The sequence below is a fragment of the Siphateles boraxobius genome, unplaced genomic scaffold (genome assembly GCF_051911475.1).
Source record: "Siphateles boraxobius isolate OS27281-9 unplaced genomic scaffold, OSU_SipBor_1 6, whole genome shotgun sequence".
Classification (NCBI taxonomy): Eukaryota; Metazoa; Chordata; class Actinopteri; order Cypriniformes; family Leuciscidae; genus Siphateles; species Siphateles boraxobius.
Window position 1 is genome coordinate 5530594 of NW_027509186.1, and position 18710 is coordinate 5549303.

Genomic DNA, 18710 nt, shown 5'->3' on the forward strand with positions numbered 1-18710 from the left:
CTCTCTCTCTCTCTCTCTCTTCATTCTTTCCCATCCAGCCCCTCCCAGTTACCAAATCACCCAATAGCCCAGGCTATTTGGGGTTTGGAGCAGTTCATCATAATTCATAATCATTCATATGTCATATTCTTCCTATTAGATATTACTTCAGTTACACTTTATTTTGATTGTCCACTTTAGACATTGTACTATCTACAAGAAGCTTCATGTAGTCGACATTAACTACATGTCAACTAGCAGTCATTGGAGTATTAGTAGACTGTCTTGATATCTGCCAACACTTTATTGTGATGCTCCCAAACAGACATTCTACTCACTATAAGTAACTTTGCAAATACATGTCAACTTATTCTACTAACCCAAACCTAACAGTCTATAGAGTTAGTTGATATGTAGTTGAAAAATAATAAGGGTTAGTTGACGTATTAAAGTTGGAGGAGAGTAATTTGCTTATTATTCTGAATGGACCTTAAATTGGGATGCTATGGTAGGCGTTGTATTCCTATAGGCAGATATGGATCAGCTGACAGTCAGCTGATGCAAACTTGACTGAAATGGCCTGCCAGAACTGATTTATTTATTTATTATTTATTATTACTCACACTACAAACTAATTGACTATAAATGGCCATGACTTGCAAATGAGTTTTCTAATTTTGTTGCTATATGTCCTTCCTCCTGTAGGTGGTTATGGGGCTTATGGCGCATATGGTGGTGCTGGAAGATTCTACCCAATGGCTGGAGGTCTGAAACCGGCTAAATCAGGTGCTCTTCCAGTGAATAGTCAGTCATCACATGTGTAGTCAAGTAATTACATATAACCATTAGGCTTTCTCTTTGGGCACTGGGCTACCAGGTGGTCTTCCAGGAGGAGGTCTACCAGGAGGAGGTCTACCTGGAGGAGGTCTACCTGGAGGTGCTATTCGTTCAACAAGTCTATTGATTGATTTGATTTTCTGAGTGGCTGAGTAACACAAACTTCACAACTCTCTTCTAAGTCTGATTTTCTTGTTTCAGGTGCTGGTGTAAAGCCCCCTAAAGGCGGTAATATATGTCTTTGAGCTTCCATCGTTTTCGTTGTACAAACACATTGTAAATTAAACTTCTTTCAGGCAAGTATCTTTAGAGAAGAACTAAAATGGAAAAAGTAGGTGGAGAACTGACCTCATTCTCAGAAGAACCATTCATACAGTACAGTACAGGTCCCTTTTTAACACATCTTACATATAACTACATATAACACGGCTAAGACTCTTTTCATGATACTCCAGTTGGCTCAAACTTGAATGAAGGAGCCTTAGATCATGAGCCAAATCAACAAACGTGTCCCCTCTGGGACCCCTCTGGTGTTGTTCGTGTAGCGAAGGCCAGCACATTACTTCAGCTTGTCCTTGGCACAATCTAAAAGCAGCATGCAATGTCTGTTCCTCTATGTTTGATATAGGTTGGAAAAGGGTTAAACAAATAAATTAACAGCCTGAAACATCAGCTTCCAGGCACAGAAATCAGATAAGATTACTTGTTTCATGTCAGAGGGACGTAGCAAGTGAGGCAAATTAAATCACTGAGGAATCACATGGAATATCTGCAGTCTAGCTTTGCACTCAATGTGTATAATGATGTGACTAAATGTGTGTGTTTATGTTTGTTCAGGGCCAGGTGTAGGAGGAACTGGTACTGGTCTCCCAGGTGCAGTGAATGTATATTTAGCTATTACTGGCATCCTCCTTTGTATGAATACATTTGAATGATTATAGCTAGCAGTGATATTTCAGTCTATGATGGTCTTGTCTTTGTATTGATTGTTAGGCCTTGGCATTCCTCAGACTGGTGTACAAGGACTGGGCCCTGGTGGGGTTGGACCTGGAGGGAAAGCAGCAAAACCTGGAAAAGCTCCTGTGCCAGGTAAGCGTGGGAGTGTGAAGTTGCATATATAAATGTAAATATGCACAATTATAGATCAGCTTTTCAATCTTGATATTTTTTTTATTCTTATTTTTTTGCAGGAGTGGGAGTGCCTGGTCCATATCAAGGAGGACTTGTTCCTGGACAAGGTTTGTTCTTTTCCTCTGCTTATGTACTGTAATTTTACCACCAGGCCCACAAGGAATCTGCAAACGTTTTTCACATTTTCTGTGCTGATTGTGGGGAACATATACTGAATTCTGTGAAATGGATCTACACATGGCAAAATATGTTCAACAGAGCTGCAGAAACTACACTTCTAGGCCAGAAACATATTATATGCAAGTATACGAACCTGGAAATTCTTGGCTCACTTAAGAGGGTGATATAGTTACATTTAAAGTGTGTAATGGATTTTTCAGGTTGCTAGCTAAATACAGTTCGATTTAACTTGACTTGCTCAGAAAGATTGACCTCAGACCTCAGTTGATCCTCCATGACAGCAGTTGACCTAACGGAGAAAACAGACCACAGAAGACAGTTAATTCTAATGCCCACATAGAATGGTGCATGAAATGCATATTGTGCGGTAAGAAGCATTACATTCACATACTTGCATTGAGGAAATTTGGTCAATTATCAAATTAGCAAGACATCTCATAAACAAATCAAGCGTGTCGAACTTGAACAATTTCTGCAAATATCTGTGGAGCTTTCTGTGGAAAAAACACCAAATTAATATTGCACACATGGCCTTAGTTTGTTCTTGATCACTTGGATTTACATGACTACAGGCTTTAATGGACGGGGTGTTCTTCCTGGTGTAGCTACAGGAAATGGACTCAAGCCTAAATCAGGTAAAGTCTAAATGAAAATGACATCTGTCATTGCAGTGTGATACTTCTAAAAAATAAACTATATGATATCTATATGACTGCCTAAATCTTTCCCATAGCTGCTGGTGGTGCTGGGCAGGGTCTGGTACCAGGTGCTGGTTAGTACATGAGCATACAGCAATCACTATAATTAGAATAATGATATCTGGAAAGTGTGGAAGTACTTTGTAAAAAAAGTGTTTGCAAATCTGACAGGATCTACACTAGAAGTTTATTTTGTCTGTCATAGGTGGGCGTGGATATGGTGGACCACTGCAACAAGGAGTTTTTCACGGATACCCTCTGAAATCTCCCAAATCCCCAGGTGAAATTTCTGAATCTTTTAATCAGACTGCACTAGTCAGCTCAGCCCAGCTTTACCACCCCCCGGAAAGAAGCTTTTGCTGACTGATTGCATTTGTGGTTTAACAGCTATTAAGCAATGCAATATGAGGTTGCTAGAAATAAGCAAGCAGGTCTTTCATCAAACGCTCTAGATGAAACCCAGCTTTGGACCACTGCTTAGACTTGCATTGCTAGTCATCCATTTATGTAGTAGATTGCTCTCCGGTGCACAGAAACGTTGCGTGATTTCTCCTACATGGAGGTTCAACAGTTGAAGAGCTCAATTAATTTGTTTCGAGCACTAACCTAAGATTGACGATGCGCTCTCTGGGAAGTGACTCCTCACTTGGGAAAATGCCTTGACAAAGTTCATAGGCATAGTTTTCATAGTCATATCTAAAATATATTTTCGTAAATGTTTCCGTTTAAGTCTTGAAATGAAATACATATTTTCACGTCTCTCTTATCAGTGAGCTATCAGCCTTAATCAAGGATTAGGAATACATCCAGTAAAATTAGGAGAAATTGATTGCGGTATTAATATGTGAGCCTCTAGTGGAACATAGCTTTTTCCAAACTTGCATATTTGTTCTGATTAAAACAGGATACAGTGTTGATAAAAATGTATGGTCAACTTGAACGGTTAAACGCTTCATATGTTGTATAAAAGTGAGCTCATACATCAACAGAAATTATTTGGATGCTTTTTTAATCATCTTCCTTGTTGCAGTTTTATATGTATTATTTAATCTAAATGCACTTTTTGTTCAAACACTGGCCATGTGTTATTTCACAGCAAGCTTTATACATATACAACATATTTGATAACACAAATCATTTTTGGTATATCTCTAGTATATTTTGATAAATATGAAAGTACATTGCCTGTCTCAACAGGTGCTGGTTTGCCCTACACTGGTGGTAAACTTCCATACGGTAGGACACAGTAGCAACCTTGAGAACATGCATGTGCAAAATACCTGGTGTATGATGTGTATTAGCTTGTGTGCTGATTCTCACCTGGTATACCAAAGGTTATGGTGGCTTTGGTGGAGGTGCTGGACTCCCCGGTGGGAAAGCAGGAGCTGGCTCCAGGCCGGGTTATCCAACAGGGACTGGTGTGTTATGTCAGAGCTATCATATTTGAATCACTGTTTTACAGTACTTTGGTGAATCTAACTTATAATTATCTTAAAGGTAGGGTAGGCAATTTCAGAGTGGCTAGTAGTAGCAAGCTAGCTTTGAAAGCATTAGATCCCACCCTCCCTTCAGAGCGTCTCCAAAGACATGAACGCACACATCCAGAGCAGATTCTCGAGAGATGGCGTTAAATTACCATGTCTCAAGGCACATAACATTACATTAATAATAAATATAAACAACTTACAGAGCTCTACTTGTGCCTCTTGACTGCTGCAGATTAATTTCATCATTGAAAGTTTTGCCAGAGAAACACATATATCCGAGTCTGAAGACATGAACAGCTCCAGGTAGAACGTCACGGGTCACAGGAACAGCCACTCCTACTAGCCACTTTGGCGGGTTGAATTTTATATACTATATATTTTTCAATTGTAGTCTTTTAAAAAGGCATCAGAAATAATAAACTAAGTGCAATCTAGTGTTCTCTTATACTAATGCTTTTTCGATACATATCAATACTGAAATATCTGAAACTCTTCCGCAGAATAGATTAACAATACCAGCTGCGCGTTCTCTCTCTCTCATTTCTTTTCGACAGCGAGTGACACAAAAACCCGCCTTCCCTCCCTCACTCGTTTAATTTGCTCTGGATGAATATTGTTGGTTTTACAGGGCTTGAATTTCAGCGAGGGACTGTGCTTATTGCGCGTAATTGTATTCGTTCCCGTAGATTTTGTGCTCGCACCCAAAGGGCATAAAGGCACGTATATTGGCTATATAAAACGGTATAATGGGTCCGTGAATCAGTTCCTAAAGTGACAGCAATCTAATATAATGGCTGCCAAATTGTGAGATAATATAAAAAAAAAATCTATATGGCAGTTTTTCCCTAAGGTATCGATGTCAAAATTGTGGCCAGTGAAAAAATAGTGGCTAGTAACTTTAGACAAGCACTAGCCATAGCGGCTGCTGGGCAAAAAAGTCAATGTCAAGCCCTGGATGTCAGTGCAAGCAGGTGCGCAGAGGTATGGAAATACATATGCTGACAGGCAGGTACACAGCAAAATCCCCAGTGTTAAATTAACACTGCTCAGTGTTTATATGAGTCCACACTCTCAGAGTGTTATAGTAACACTGAACCAGTGTTGAAGTGAATGAGATAATTAAGTGCTTAATTGACTGATGGTTGAGTATTATTGAAGACACTTGATGTTAACAAGCAGAATCACTGAAGGAGAAAATAAATGTGAAATGGTCACGATTATGGTGATTGGTGTTTAGTTTAGTTGGCCTCTTGACCCTTACATTATTAACTTTAGATTTTGTTTGGCTGCTGTAATTATATAACAGCCAGATGAACAAAAAAAAGGTGTTCTGATGGTGTTGGTTGTGTTTTATCATAATCATTATTTGACCTGAATCACTGAACTCATTGAGAGCATAATTTCTGAGTTAAGTTTACCTTATGGATTATAGCAGCATTGTCGTTGTTGAGCGAACCATTTATAGCTTTTTCAATGACATCCAAAGGATCAAATCAATTACAAAAAAAAAAAAAAAAAACTTCTTAAGAAGTATTTCAGGTAGGCACACACAAACATGAATAATTAGCGTATGAATCTCAGCAATGGTGACAAACAGATATTACCTCTGAACATAAGCTCATTATTTATTCATGCAGCAATGCATGATGGGAGCCATAAATGAGTTTTGATTGGTGGCACCCAGAAGGCACTGCAACATGCTTTATAATTGCCACCATTGTTGAGATTCACAGGCTGATTCTTGATGTCTGTGTCAAAAAAAAATGTATATGTGAACAACATGAATAAATTCTTCGGATTGTGTTATAAAAGTTAAAAATATTATGCTGTACAGAGACAGGGCTGATACAATTAATAAAGTAAATCTTACTCAGAAATTGGGCTTTATATGAGTTCAGTGATTCAGGTCAAATGATTATGTTAAAACACCGTCACATCACCTTTTCTCTATCTGACTGTTATAACTCAGGTACAGCAGTCAAACAAAATCTAAACTTAATGACTTAAGGGTCAAGAGCCCAACTAAAGCAAACACTGATCACCATATTGGTAACATACCAATTACCATTTTTTTCCTTCAGTGACTCTACTAGTAAACATCAAGTGTCTTCAATAATGCTCAATCATCACTCAATTAAGCACTTAATTATCTCATTAACTTCAACACTGGTTCAGTGTTACTATAACACTCTGAGAGTTTGGACTCATATAAACAATGAGCAGTGTTAATTTAACACTGGGGATTTTGCTGTGTATGACGTCGTATTCGGACCGAACGCAATGATTGGCTGAATATTTTTTTAGTCCTTAGACTTCCACAGAAGCTATATGTACATGTTTTAATATTTAGACTACTTCTGTTATTGATTGCTATCAGGATGTAAAGAGAGTTTCAAACACTATAACAAAAATGTATATAAAAAAATATTGTCTACCTTTCTTTTAATATAAAAAATAATTTCTTATTCAAATTGTGTGTGAAATATAACACACACACATGCTATTGACTTCATGATATTCTCCCTAGAAGTGTTGCAAAGATACTGAAATCACTATTTTACTTTACATGGCTCCAAACAAAGCATGCGCGCACACATACACACACATACACACACAAATGCATGATCAGTGGCTGATCTGCTGTGTCTGTATGCAGGTGTGGGATCTTTAGGGGTCTCTGCTGCACAAGCCAAAGCTGCTAAATATGGTAATAATCATTTATTAAATTATTTTAAATGCCACATGGCCTAAGGTCTATCCACAGAACAAAGATATTAAGAATTGCTTCAGATTGTTTTTGCATATTTGTGTAACATGAATGTAATATTAAACGTTCACTCTTTGCAAATTTCTTAAGGTGCCGGAGCTGGTTTAGGTGGGGCTGGAGCTTTTCCTGGTGGTGCAGGTGGACTTTACCCAGGGGCAGGAGGTGAAGATGCATTTTCTTTTGTAATCCCACAAAACTGCAATCAACACTTTCATATTAAAGGAATAGTCCATTCAGAAATGGAAGTCAAGGCATGTCAAATGCATGATCAGTGGCTGATCTGCTGTGTCTGCATGCAGGTGTGGGATCTTTAGGGGTCTCTGCTGCACAGGCCAAAGCTGCTAAATATGGTAATAATCATTATTAAATTATTTTATTAGTCACATGGCCTAAGCTCTATGCACAGAACAAAGATATTAAGATGTTGTGCATATTTGTGTAATATGAATGTAGTATGAAAATTTCACTCTGCAAATTTCTTAAGGTGCCGGAGCTGGTTTAGGTGGGGCTGGAGCTTTTCCTGGTGGTGCAGGTGGACTTTACCCAGGGGCAGGAGGTGAAGATACCTTTTCTTTTGTAAACCCCCAAAACAGCAATCAACATTTTCATATTAAAGGAATAGTCCATTCAGAAATGGAAGTCATTTACTCAAGCAGCTACTTCAGTGTTTACATATTTCCTCAGGTGGAGTTGGAGGTCTGCCAGGTGGTGCTGGTGGACTTTCCCCGGGGGCAGGAGGTGAGAAATCATTAAGCTAAAAAATGATTTAAGAGCTGCAATCAGCCATTGTCACTGTAAAGAAATAGAACACCCCAAAATGGAAATCATTTACTCACTCGTGAGTAAAGTTGTGGAACAGAAAAAAGAAGCCCCAGAATAGAATGTACAATCAGCTGCGTTTAGCTGGACATTTAAAGGAGTTTCTGTTATTGAATTTTGAGGTTACCATTGTGGTGAAGAGTGCTGTCAATTGTGATTTTCACTTTGATGCAATCATTTTAAAAACACCAAATCACAATTTCTCGTTTAAGCATAATTGAGGTGTCCATCCTGAGCTTTAATGGAAGTTGTATGTTGTGTCAATATAATTATATATATATTATACTAATATAATATAACTTGTTTTATGTTACATCAAACTGATTGAAGTAGGTTACAAAAACAAAATTAGAAATTGTTGGCAGAATCAGGTAGAAATACCTACTTGTTCTACCTACTGTAACTGCACATGTTCACTTTTTACAGTGTAGTTTCAAATTATAAATCCCACTTTAACATGTTTGCATGTATGTATTTGTGCAGACTGGGCACTTATATCAGAATAAACAGTTGCTCTATTCTGATGCTCCACTTTAGACACGACTAACTATAAGTAACTTTGCAACTACATGTAATAGATTATTAGTAGACTGTAGTAGACTGTTAGGTTAGGTGTTAGCTGTTGGGGTTCAGGTTAGTAAGCTGACATGTAGCTGTAAAAATAACTTATAGTCAGTAGATTAGTCTGTTGTGGGAGTATCGAAATATAGTGTTGGCAGATATTAAGTAGACAATCTACTCTAATGACTGCTAGTTGACATGTAGTTACAAAAGTTACTTATAGTTAATAGAATGTCTAAAGTGGACCATCAAAATGAAGTGTTACCAAATAAACTGTTCCCTCTGAGCAGGCACAGGTGTTCTTACACCAGCTCAAGCTAAAGCTGCTAAATATGGTGAGTGCACTGAATAATTATCCTGCTATATTATGAGGCCCATAAGTGGTTATTTGGCAAGTTTCCCTACCTCATTATCAACTGATAAACCAATAGCATGGTTGGCTTGAAAATGTGTTTTTGCGGTTTGACTAGGTGTTAGTCCTGGTGTTACTGGTATTGGTGGTGTAACAGGCACAGGCAGACTGTTTCCTGGGGTAGGAGGTGAGATACAGATGTGTGCATTAGCCTTAAATGACAGACGGTTTAGTAGAAGGATACAATATTGATAAACTTTCTTTGTTTGTTTTCCCATGTGTCAAGGTACTGGACTCTCCCCTGCTCAGGCTAAAGCTGCTAAATATGGTAAGCATGTATCCATATTTAAGCTTCCAATTTTTTTCTTCAAAATGATGTGAAAATTATCCTGCCCATTCATTCACATAAAAATATATATTGGTTTAAAATTTGTAAGACATGTTTTGTGTAAGAAAGCTGTATGTGAGGAGGGTGTTTCACTCCTGGGAAGACAAATTCCCTCCCTTAATGGCCCTACAGGTGGGACTGTGAGGGAACTTGAACAAATAATGTGGAGAGTTTAACACAATGGCTTTTTGATTGTTTGGATTTATTTACTCAACATAACATAATCTCAATTATGTTACTCAACATAACATAAAACTCAACATAATCCAAAGATACAAGAGGGACAAAAAGGCACATTATTGAGCACACTGATCTAAACAGAGAGAACAGTCACACACCCTTGTGCCATTTCTGAAACAGTTCCTGTTCAACATTCCTGCCATTTCCAAGATGTTTGCATTTTCATTTGACCAAGTTCGTGTACAGAGACCCGTGTGAATGTTGAAGTCAGCAGGACTCACCACTGGCATCTGGTCCCTGTTAAAACAACAACAAAACAACTGTGAACATGCTAATAACAGGAGAAGGGCTGTATGATTTTGGGGGATGCCCGGGAATCCCCAGAAAAAAAAAATCTGGTTAAAACTGTGATTTAAAATTCACAACAAATAAAATTAATAAAATCTAATGAACAGCAGGTTTGTTGTGCCTTGTAGGCATATACTTGTAGGGCTGCATAAAGTAATAACAACAATAATAATTTTACTTTACAGAAATGCAGGCGGCCTATAACGATACATCATAAAAAAGGAACACTTAAGTACACTACACTAGAGAAACATATATGGATTATCATATGTTACTTCAAATGTTTCATTTGTTACGACGTTATGAAATGAGATTGGAGTAAAAACGTAGCCTAATGTTTAGCACATTTTGCTTTTCAAATGCACAGCGCGAGTGACTCAAACTCAAAGCGCTTGCAGAGAACATTTACTGAAGCGATCGAGCCGCTCCTCATATGAAACATTATTGTTACCACATTATAAACCCGTTTGAGCAGATATCCACCAACACAGTATTTAACAGTAAACACTGGTCTAAATATTATTAGATTTTTAGACCTACTTTTATATAATGCTGTGTTTTATATCATTGAACATAAAAACATCCTTGTGTCGTACATTTAGCTTTGAAAGGTCGCTTCCCTGTCTATAGTTCATATTTCAACATGTTTCCGTCGATTTCATACATTTTAGTCTGGCACCAGTTCAACTAGAACAATGTGAGGTTTATGCAACAATAACACGCTAACTATTATAAGTGGGAATACATTTCTTACCTTAAAAATCTTTCTATAAATCACGCTCTTCTTTTTCTGAGGTAAATCCAAGGTAAACTCACAGCGTGTCTCCCAAACTCGATGAAAAGCAGACAGTGGCGGAACTAGAGTTTTATACATGGGGTGGCCACTGCTACTTTCGGGGGTACACAGTACACACACACACACACACACACACAGTGGAAAAGCTTGTGGAAGGAATTGGGTCACTCTGTTTGTGTCTATAAGTGTTGAACATCCAACATATTTGCAGAAAACAAAGCTGAACCACCAAGTAGATAAGATACCGCATGTGTCTGTTATGAACTGCTGCATTTATTTACAAAAAAACTCACATTGACATTTTTTTATTTTATTTTATCTTTTATTAGATATAGCAGGCATCAAGCAGACATTTCCTTGAACAAGTTAAACAATTTTATTGCCCATCAATATAAAATCTTATCCTGGGAAGATTAAATACAACATAATTCTTTCTTTATAATAATTTATAATAATTCTAATTATTTAATTTATAATTATTTTTTTGTGTTCATTTTTGGGTGAACAATCCTTTTAATCTGGCAAAATCATCTCAACTTAAATTCCTGAATTGTGTATGTGATTGACTGCCTGTGTCTGGTAGATGCTCTGACCTGTTGCTGGTTCTGAAGTCTGACCACACTGACTCTGACTAGCCAATGGTGATGCAAGGGTTGGGGGGGGGGGGGGGGGGGGGGGGGGTCTGTTTGCACCTGATCTGCCTGTTAGTCCAGTCATTTTAAACCAAAATCGGGGTCAACCTTGAACAAATTGCAACAAGCAAACTCAACTGATTTTGTATCCTCAATATGTCCTGAATAAGGAAAAAAAAAGTCCCAAAGAATCCCATTAGGGAAAGTTTAGAAAAAAAAACAAATATAGCCTATTCATACGCCTATTCATTCTTTTTGTTACGAGAATAGGGTAAAAAGATTAACCTTATCACCATGAAAATTACTGAGTTGATTACTTACATCAAGACAAACAAAAAATGTATTCCAAGTTTTTTTTTAATTGTTTGTTAAGATGGACAAACGGTGCATAATCTAATTACGTATGTGCTAATTTGCATAAATACCACAACAGATCTAAACATTGGGTCTAGCCAGGTGAAAATGTCTTGTTGAATCTTGTTGACACATAACAGTAAAATACTTAATGTTAAGGTCTGAATGGAACCCATTTAGGCTGCCCATGAGCATTAATACATAGAGGCAGGAAGAAGAACTTTAGAAACCAGCCTTTTTTAATTATTAAGAGATGGGGTTTGGGGCTGGGTCTGTGCGACTGTTTCTGGGGGACGAGTCTAAGGGAAGAACAGGAGACACGGGTACGGAGAATGCAGAAGACAAAAGGTAAGTAAAATAAAAAGTGAATCCCCAGAAACAGATTTCGAAACTTTCCCCTAATGGGATTCTTAGGGACTTTGTTTCCTTACTCAGGACATAATGAGGATACAAAATTATTTGAGTTTGCTTCTGTTGCAATTTGTTCATCCTTTTTTTCATAAAATGACTGGACTATGTTTGTGCTTATTTTAAAATAACTCTGATATCTCTCCCTTTCTTTTCATGTTTAATTGACCCTGTTCAAAAATATGACAAATTTAAAATATGATTCCAATCATATTCATATTCTAATAATCATCCAATTACCAACATTTAACTCTTTCTCGCCAGTATAAAAAAAAAAGTGGTTTTGGTAATTTTCAAAATTTCATGGCACCCCAGAATATTTTGTTGTATGAATATCTGAACATACCAAAAGAAAGAACAAACCCTGTGCTTTTAAAACAAAAACAAAAAAATAATGTTATTCTAGCTTCACTTGAATGTTGGCAAGTTTCATAAAAAGCAACATGAGCAAAAAGCTGAGAAAATCGCATTTTTATCAAAGACTAAATCTAGATAAGATTCATAATGATGATCAAAACACAGTAGATCGAGTCCATCAACAACCTACACCCATAAAGCTTCATAGTCCTATAGTGATCGCATTATGATATCGCTTGTTGCTGCTCTTCTTTGCCTGCGTTTTGATCTCCTATCCTCACATTAGCTAGAACATTTGTATACTGTAACGTACACACGGCAAGGTACTGTATATGCGTGTATTAGGCCTAATGTAGGCTATTGGGAGCAAACCACCCTGATGCTAAACCTTAAAAGCTTACTTCAAATATGATGTTTTCTTATTCGGTGAAGTTCGGTATCTTGCAACCATCTCTCGTCCTCTGCTCGTCCGTTTGAAAACTGCGCGCGCCGCGCTTCCGGCGAACGTAATTTAAAAAAAAAATCAGCATCAGCAACTGCCAGTAGCAAATACAATTTTGGGGTGGCACCCGGGGTGGCCAATCGCATGTCAGGGGTGTCCAGTGCCACCCCGGACCCCCCTCTGGCTCCGCCACTGAAAGCAGAGAAATGATGAAGTTTCATTCTTTGTTTTGAGGTAATGGGAGTACATACAGATGCTCGTTCTTTCACGTGGACGATTTGCATGTGAATCATTGTGCGCGCGTGGGTGTGTTCACATTAGAGGTAATGAACAGGTGGCCAGCGCGACCACCGACCCCAGTTTTTTTTTTTTAGATATACCAGGGTTCTTTGATTCCAACCCAAATCAAACACACTCAAACAAGCCACTCAATGTCTTTATGGTTACCAGGAAAGTACAAACAAAAGTTCAGGGTTAGAACTAAACTCTGCAGGACAGCGGTCCTCCTGCAGGAGGATTGGAATATAGCATTGGCAATGTCAAACTGAGTGATCATGGTTCTGCCTTGCTCCAGGTGCAGGAGCAGTTCCTGGTGGTGCTGGGATTGTGCCAGGTGCCGGAGGGGTCTACCCTGGAACAGGAGGTAAAAGTCTGTCTGTACAATATTTATATATATATATATATATATATATATATATATATATATATATATATATAAGATAATAAAATAAGTGAAGTTCAGGGCCTTGTGGATGTAGTTGTTGTCAGTTACGGCCCTTTCCCAAATTACATTCTCAATCTTTGCAGTCTGCCTCCAAGTTCACATTTTTATCGGTCCTAGAACAACTTTCCTGTCAAATAAACATTGTCCTAATCCTAATCTTAATCCTATTCCTAACCTCACCAGAAAAAAGGATGTCCTAAAAGGCAAAATCATGTTCTGCTTTCAGTGACATAATGCCTCATTAATGTTGCTGTTGGTAGTAGTGCGCTGTACAATCAAGTGTAGGTTCAGCTAAAAGATGCTTTGACGGCACAAAGCACAAAACTAGGTAGCACACTTTTGAATGACAAAATGAACACTCTACTGAATATACTAGTCCATTTAATTTGGGACATGGCCAATTTTGACCATAATGTCCATATCTATAAAATTTTTCACATATCTTCCATTGCAATGATAATAGAGTCTCAATACATTTATTTCTGCTTTCTTTACAAGGTCTGACACCCGCTCAAGCCAAAGCAGCTAAATACGGTAAGATAGATTTAAATGATTTAGTCTAAGACCAGATATCCACAGCATCTTATAATGAGTTCTTCTCTGATCTCTCAGGTTTGGGTGGGGCAGGTGGAGCTGGTGCTGGGCCTGGTTTTGGGGGACTGTACCCTGGAGCAGGAGGTGAGGGGAAACAAACAATCAAAACTAATTAGCTTTTTGAGGCACTTGGTAAACTAAATATCCATGAGCACAACTGTAAATTCTGCTTTGTTGTCAAATCTCAGATGGCAGTTATTGGCCTTTCATCAGTTCAATAAAAATGTGTGCCACAGTTAGCCTGGCCACAATCTTTGATTTTGATTTTATAATAATAATAATAATAAACTACTCCTGCAAATGACAAGGACAGACTAGCGCCTGAGATAAAGCCACTCAAAAGTTACTGGATGGATTTTAGAGTCTCAGGGGCATTTTTTAAAGTGGTTCACTGCTTTTTTTATTAAAATATATTACAATATAAAAATATATTAAGACTTTTAAAAAAAGATGATCTCAAAACATCTTGTGTCTTTTTTCGTAGGTGCAGGTGGTGTACCAGTTGGTGGAGTAGCGGGAGGAGCTGGAGCAATTCCTGGAACAGCACCAGGGGCTGGAGGTGAGTTTTACATCACACTAATATTGCATCTGATGAAACCTAAAATTCGTGTTGTGAGGTAAAAATGTGTTAGTCTATAGAAATGAAGGTAAACTATATTAATAGTTGTAGAAATTACTTTACCAATTAATTTTATTTTAGTGTATCCAGGTGGAGTGAAGCCTCCTAAATATGGTGAGAGAAGTATTACAAAAAACTATAGTTCCCTTTCAAGGGAACTCGAGCTGCGTTGAGACGCGGTGGGAACGCTCTGCGTGATTGCGTCGTGAAGCACGTGTATAATCAGTCCAATGGAAGAGCGAGACGTCATAGGCGGTGACGTCATAGACCAGGAAGCTATAAAGCACACCAGAAAACAGACCGCGACAGCTTCTGTTGCCTTCAGCAAGCGATCTGTGTATTCTGTCCTTGTCATATTTATTGTTGTCTGTCAAGTTGCAATATATATATATATATATATATATTATGGCAAAAGAGAGCAAGCAGCTTTTGTGTTGTTCCCTGCCCACGTTATATCACGGGTGGGGACACACACATCAGCTTTTTGTTACTATTTGGGAGTGGAGCATGCCACAGTTAGTTCTCGAGGGGGCTGACTGTGAGCATTGCGAGAAACTGTCCGTGAGGACGCTCCGCTCCCGCCGGGCGTTCTTCGAGGAGGACGGTTCGGTTCGCGCTCCCCGCGCGGGTCCCGCTGTTGCCGATGCACGGCGGCGACTCGCATTTTTGGGTTCGCAAACGGATCTGACAGCGGGGTTTGGGACGGGCTCCGCCCTATCTCAGCTTTCACCTGCCAGATCCAGTGCTGGCGATTTCCAGTTCCGAGGAATTGGTATCGTTAGTGTTTTGTTTAGAAAAAGAGAACAAAACAAATAAAGATATTAAGAAAAGGAAGATGTTTGAGTTTTCAATAAATGAATAAATAAGTCAGCTCATAACTCTGTTGAATAAAGAGGAGCTTTAAAAGGAGGTTTATCTAGTGCTGTTGCTAGTTAAATATTTTCTGGCCAGCTGAACTTTATGAGAGTAAAAATAAGGAGTTTATTAGATGAAATAAATCTAAAAACAGGAAAACTCTGTATCTCAGCCTCCTCGTCGGGGACTGCCGTTTTTCCCTATCTCCACACCACACTGAGGTGTCAAGATCGTGGAATAAGTCGGTTTCTATTTTATGTGTTTAATGCCCTACGTCTAACTATAGTAATGCTATGGGTATTAAGTATCATGGTATGACAGTGCCTCGGGTTAAAGAGACGCTTGCTAGCTTTCTCTCTCCCGAGTCGGCGTCATAATTTTTAACCCCGACGTTACCCACCAGCCATCTAAATAAAATTTTTTATTAGGCAACGCTGGTGGGTAAATTATAAAGACATGGATGAATGTGAGGTTGTCAGCACTGACGCTATTCGAGAATTGCGTCGTGCAAAAACAGATAAACTATACTGGGGAGGGACGGTTTCGAGAAATCGTTTCTCCTCTGCGTCCTCTGGGTGGCGACTCTCTGAGGAGGGTCGCACACGGCCAGTTCGGTTGTTTTCCTGCTGGTGGCCACGGACTGATATATATATATATATATATATATATATACGTTTTTCTGATTTAAAAGTAAAGAAAAATAAGATAAAATTATATCTGTTCTTCTGGATGCTCCGCTTTCAAAAAATTAAGAATAAACCGTTCAGCGGCGTTCCAGAGGTTGCTTCCTCACCAATCTATGTTCCTGAGACTGCTGGGCGGAGCAGTCTCAGTCTACTAAGCTCCTCGCAGCACAGCGAGCATCGCCATTTGGGCTCCTCCACAATCAAAGGGGACTTGGGTGGCGGTAGCAGTCTAGCCAGTTAGAGATATGCAAGATCTGAGGACTATTTTATCTCTAAAAAAGCTTGGACAATAGGAAGCCCTGATGCCGAGGCTATCAGGCTTCTAAAGGGTGGTCCCCTCCGGGGTAGGGATGGTTTTTGAGAAAATCGTTTCTCCTCGGCGCCCTCTGGGGTGCGACTCTCTGAGGAGGGTCGCAGCGCTGCCAGTTCGGTTTTCCTGCCGGTTTGCCGTTCAGGACACCAAGGTGTCAGTGTCCCCAAACGATCCTCCGAGGGGGGTCGTAGAGCAGTCAGTTCGGTTTCCCTGCTGGTTCGCCGTTTCAGGGTGCCGAGGTGCCTGCTTTTTCCAATGATCCTCCGAGGAGGGTCATTGGAACTAACTTATTTAAAGGGAGGCAAGATCTGAGGACTGTCCTCTCTAATAAAGCTTCTGAGGGCTCCTCCGGGGCAGGGACGGTTTTGAGAAATCATTTCTCCTCGGCGCCCTCTGGGGTGCGACTCTCTGAGGGGGTCGCAGCGCTGCCAGTTCGGTTGTTCCCTGCCGGTTCGCCGTTCAGGGCACCGAGGTGTCAGCGTCCCCATACGATCCTCCGAGGAGGGTTGTAGAATGGTCAGTTCGGTTGTTCCCTGCCGGTTCGCCGCTTCAGGGCACCGTACTGACTGTTCAACCAAATCCAGAGGCCAGTCTTGAGAGACTGGTTCCCCTAGTAGAATTTCTGGCAGCGTGGAAACTACTGCCACATATTTCTCGGTGGGTCCTGCACACTATAGAAAAGGGTTCAGAATTCGGTTCTTGTCCGCCCAGATTTCTAGGGGTCCTCCCCACTGTGGTGGACCCCGAGCAGGCTTTGGTTATGGAGCAGGAAGTACTGACACTTCTGCAAAAGGAGCTGTAGAAGGGGTTCCTCCTCCCGGCAGACAGTCAGGGTTTTACTGCAATTACTTCATTGTTCCGAAAGAGGATGAGGGGTTGCGTCCTACTCTAGACCTGCGTCAATTAAACAGCATATTATGCTTACGCTAAATATGATTGTGTCACAGATCCAGTCCGAGGACTGGTTTGTCACAATAGACTTAAAGGACGCTTACTTATCTATCCATCCTCATCACAGGAGGTTCCTGAGGTTTGCTTTCAGGGGCGAAGCATACCAGTATCGGGTTCTTCCATTCGGCCTAGGTTATCACCCCACACCTTTTACAATATGCGTGGATGCAGCTCTGGCTCCTCTGAGATTCCAGGGCATTCGCGTATTAAATTATATCGACGATTGGTTGATTTTTAGCTCAGTCCGAGCTTTTGGCAGTTCAACATCGAGATGTCGTTCTGTCCCACATAAGGAGGTTGGGGTTGCGGCTCAACACCAAAAAGAGTGTACTCCTCCCAGCTCAGAGGACCACTTTCTAGGTGTATTATGGGATTCGACAACAATGCAAGCACGTCTGTCTCCTGCACGTATTTCTGCGATTCTCACAGCCGTAAAGAATGTAAAACTAGGTCAGTCACTCACTGCAAACAGTCTCTGAGACTGTTGGGGCTCATGGTAGTTGCGTCTAACGTAGTCACTTTTGGCCTTCTGTACATGAGACCCCTGCAGTGGTGGCTCGGGACCAAGGGGTTTTCTCCGAGGGGAAATCCGTTTTCGCATGATCAAGGTCACGCGGCTATGCCTTCGTGCCTCGGTCATGTGGAAGAAGCCTTGGTTTCTCGCCCAGGGCCCAGTGCTGGGTGCTTCTTGTCGACGCGTCACGCTATCGACGGATGCTTCCCTCACAGGATGGGGGGCGGTCATGAGTGGCCGCTCGGTGAACGGTCTTTGGCTGGGGCTCATGGCAGTTGCGTCCAACGTAGTTACTTTTGGCCTTCTGTACATGAGACCCCTGCAGTGGTGGCTCGGGACCAAGGGGTTTTCTCCGAGGGGAAATCCGTTTTCGCATGATCAAGGTCACGCGGCTATGCCTTCGTGCCTCGGTCATGTGGAAGAACCTTGGTTCCTCGCCCAGGCCCAGTGTTGGGGGCTTCTTGTCGACGCATAATGCTATCGACGGATGTTTCCCTCACAAGTCAGGGGAAATCATGAGTGGTTGGTCGGCGAAGGGTCCGGACAACACACTGATGGTCTCGTATATCAGAGCAGATATCCTGTTGAGGCAGGGGCTGTGGCCCGGGGAATGGAGACTTCACCCCGAGGTGGTGGAGCTTCTTAGGGAGAACTTCGGTCAAACTACAAGTCGACCTTTCGCATCGCTTGTACAATGCATTGCCCTTGTGTTTCTCCCTCACGCATCCAGCTCCGCTT

At 40.4% G+C, this 18710-nt stretch overlaps 1 protein-coding gene across 6 annotated transcripts in view; it reads left to right on the forward strand.

Annotated features, from left to right (window-relative positions):
• elna (elastin a) overlaps positions 1 to 18710 on the forward strand; it is a 97347-nt gene that overhangs the window by 52049 nt on the left and 26588 nt on the right. For 5 of the 6 annotated variants that reach the window (XM_077207519.1, XM_077207517.1, XM_077207516.1 and 2 more), the window contains exons 5-27: positions 685 to 765; positions 857 to 916; positions 1018 to 1044; positions 1654 to 1689; positions 1810 to 1905; positions 2007 to 2054; positions 2700 to 2762; positions 2861 to 2899; positions 3031 to 3105; positions 4023 to 4061; positions 4160 to 4243; positions 6969 to 7019; positions 7170 to 7241; positions 7379 to 7429; positions 7564 to 7635; positions 7764 to 7817; positions 8750 to 8794; positions 8930 to 8998; positions 9098 to 9139; positions 13291 to 13359; positions 13939 to 13974; positions 14053 to 14118; positions 14519 to 14593. In XM_077207519.1, coding sequence (XP_077063634.1) covers positions 685 to 765; positions 857 to 916; positions 1018 to 1044; positions 1654 to 1689; positions 1810 to 1905; positions 2007 to 2054; positions 2700 to 2762; positions 2861 to 2899; positions 3031 to 3105; positions 4023 to 4061; positions 4160 to 4243; positions 6969 to 7019; positions 7170 to 7241; positions 7379 to 7429; positions 7564 to 7635; positions 7764 to 7817; positions 8750 to 8794; positions 8930 to 8998; positions 9098 to 9139; positions 13291 to 13359; positions 13939 to 13974; positions 14053 to 14118; positions 14519 to 14593 — 1350 coding nt within the window. The remainder of the gene's footprint in view (positions 1 to 684; positions 766 to 856; positions 917 to 1017; positions 1045 to 1653; positions 1690 to 1809; positions 1906 to 2006; positions 2055 to 2699; positions 2763 to 2860; positions 2900 to 3030; positions 3106 to 4022; positions 4062 to 4159; positions 4244 to 6968; positions 7020 to 7169; positions 7242 to 7378; positions 7430 to 7563; positions 7636 to 7763; positions 7818 to 8749; positions 8795 to 8929; positions 8999 to 9097; positions 9140 to 13290; positions 13360 to 13938; positions 13975 to 14052; positions 14119 to 14518; positions 14594 to 18710) is intronic. The other variant, XM_077207521.1, reaches the window with a different exon arrangement.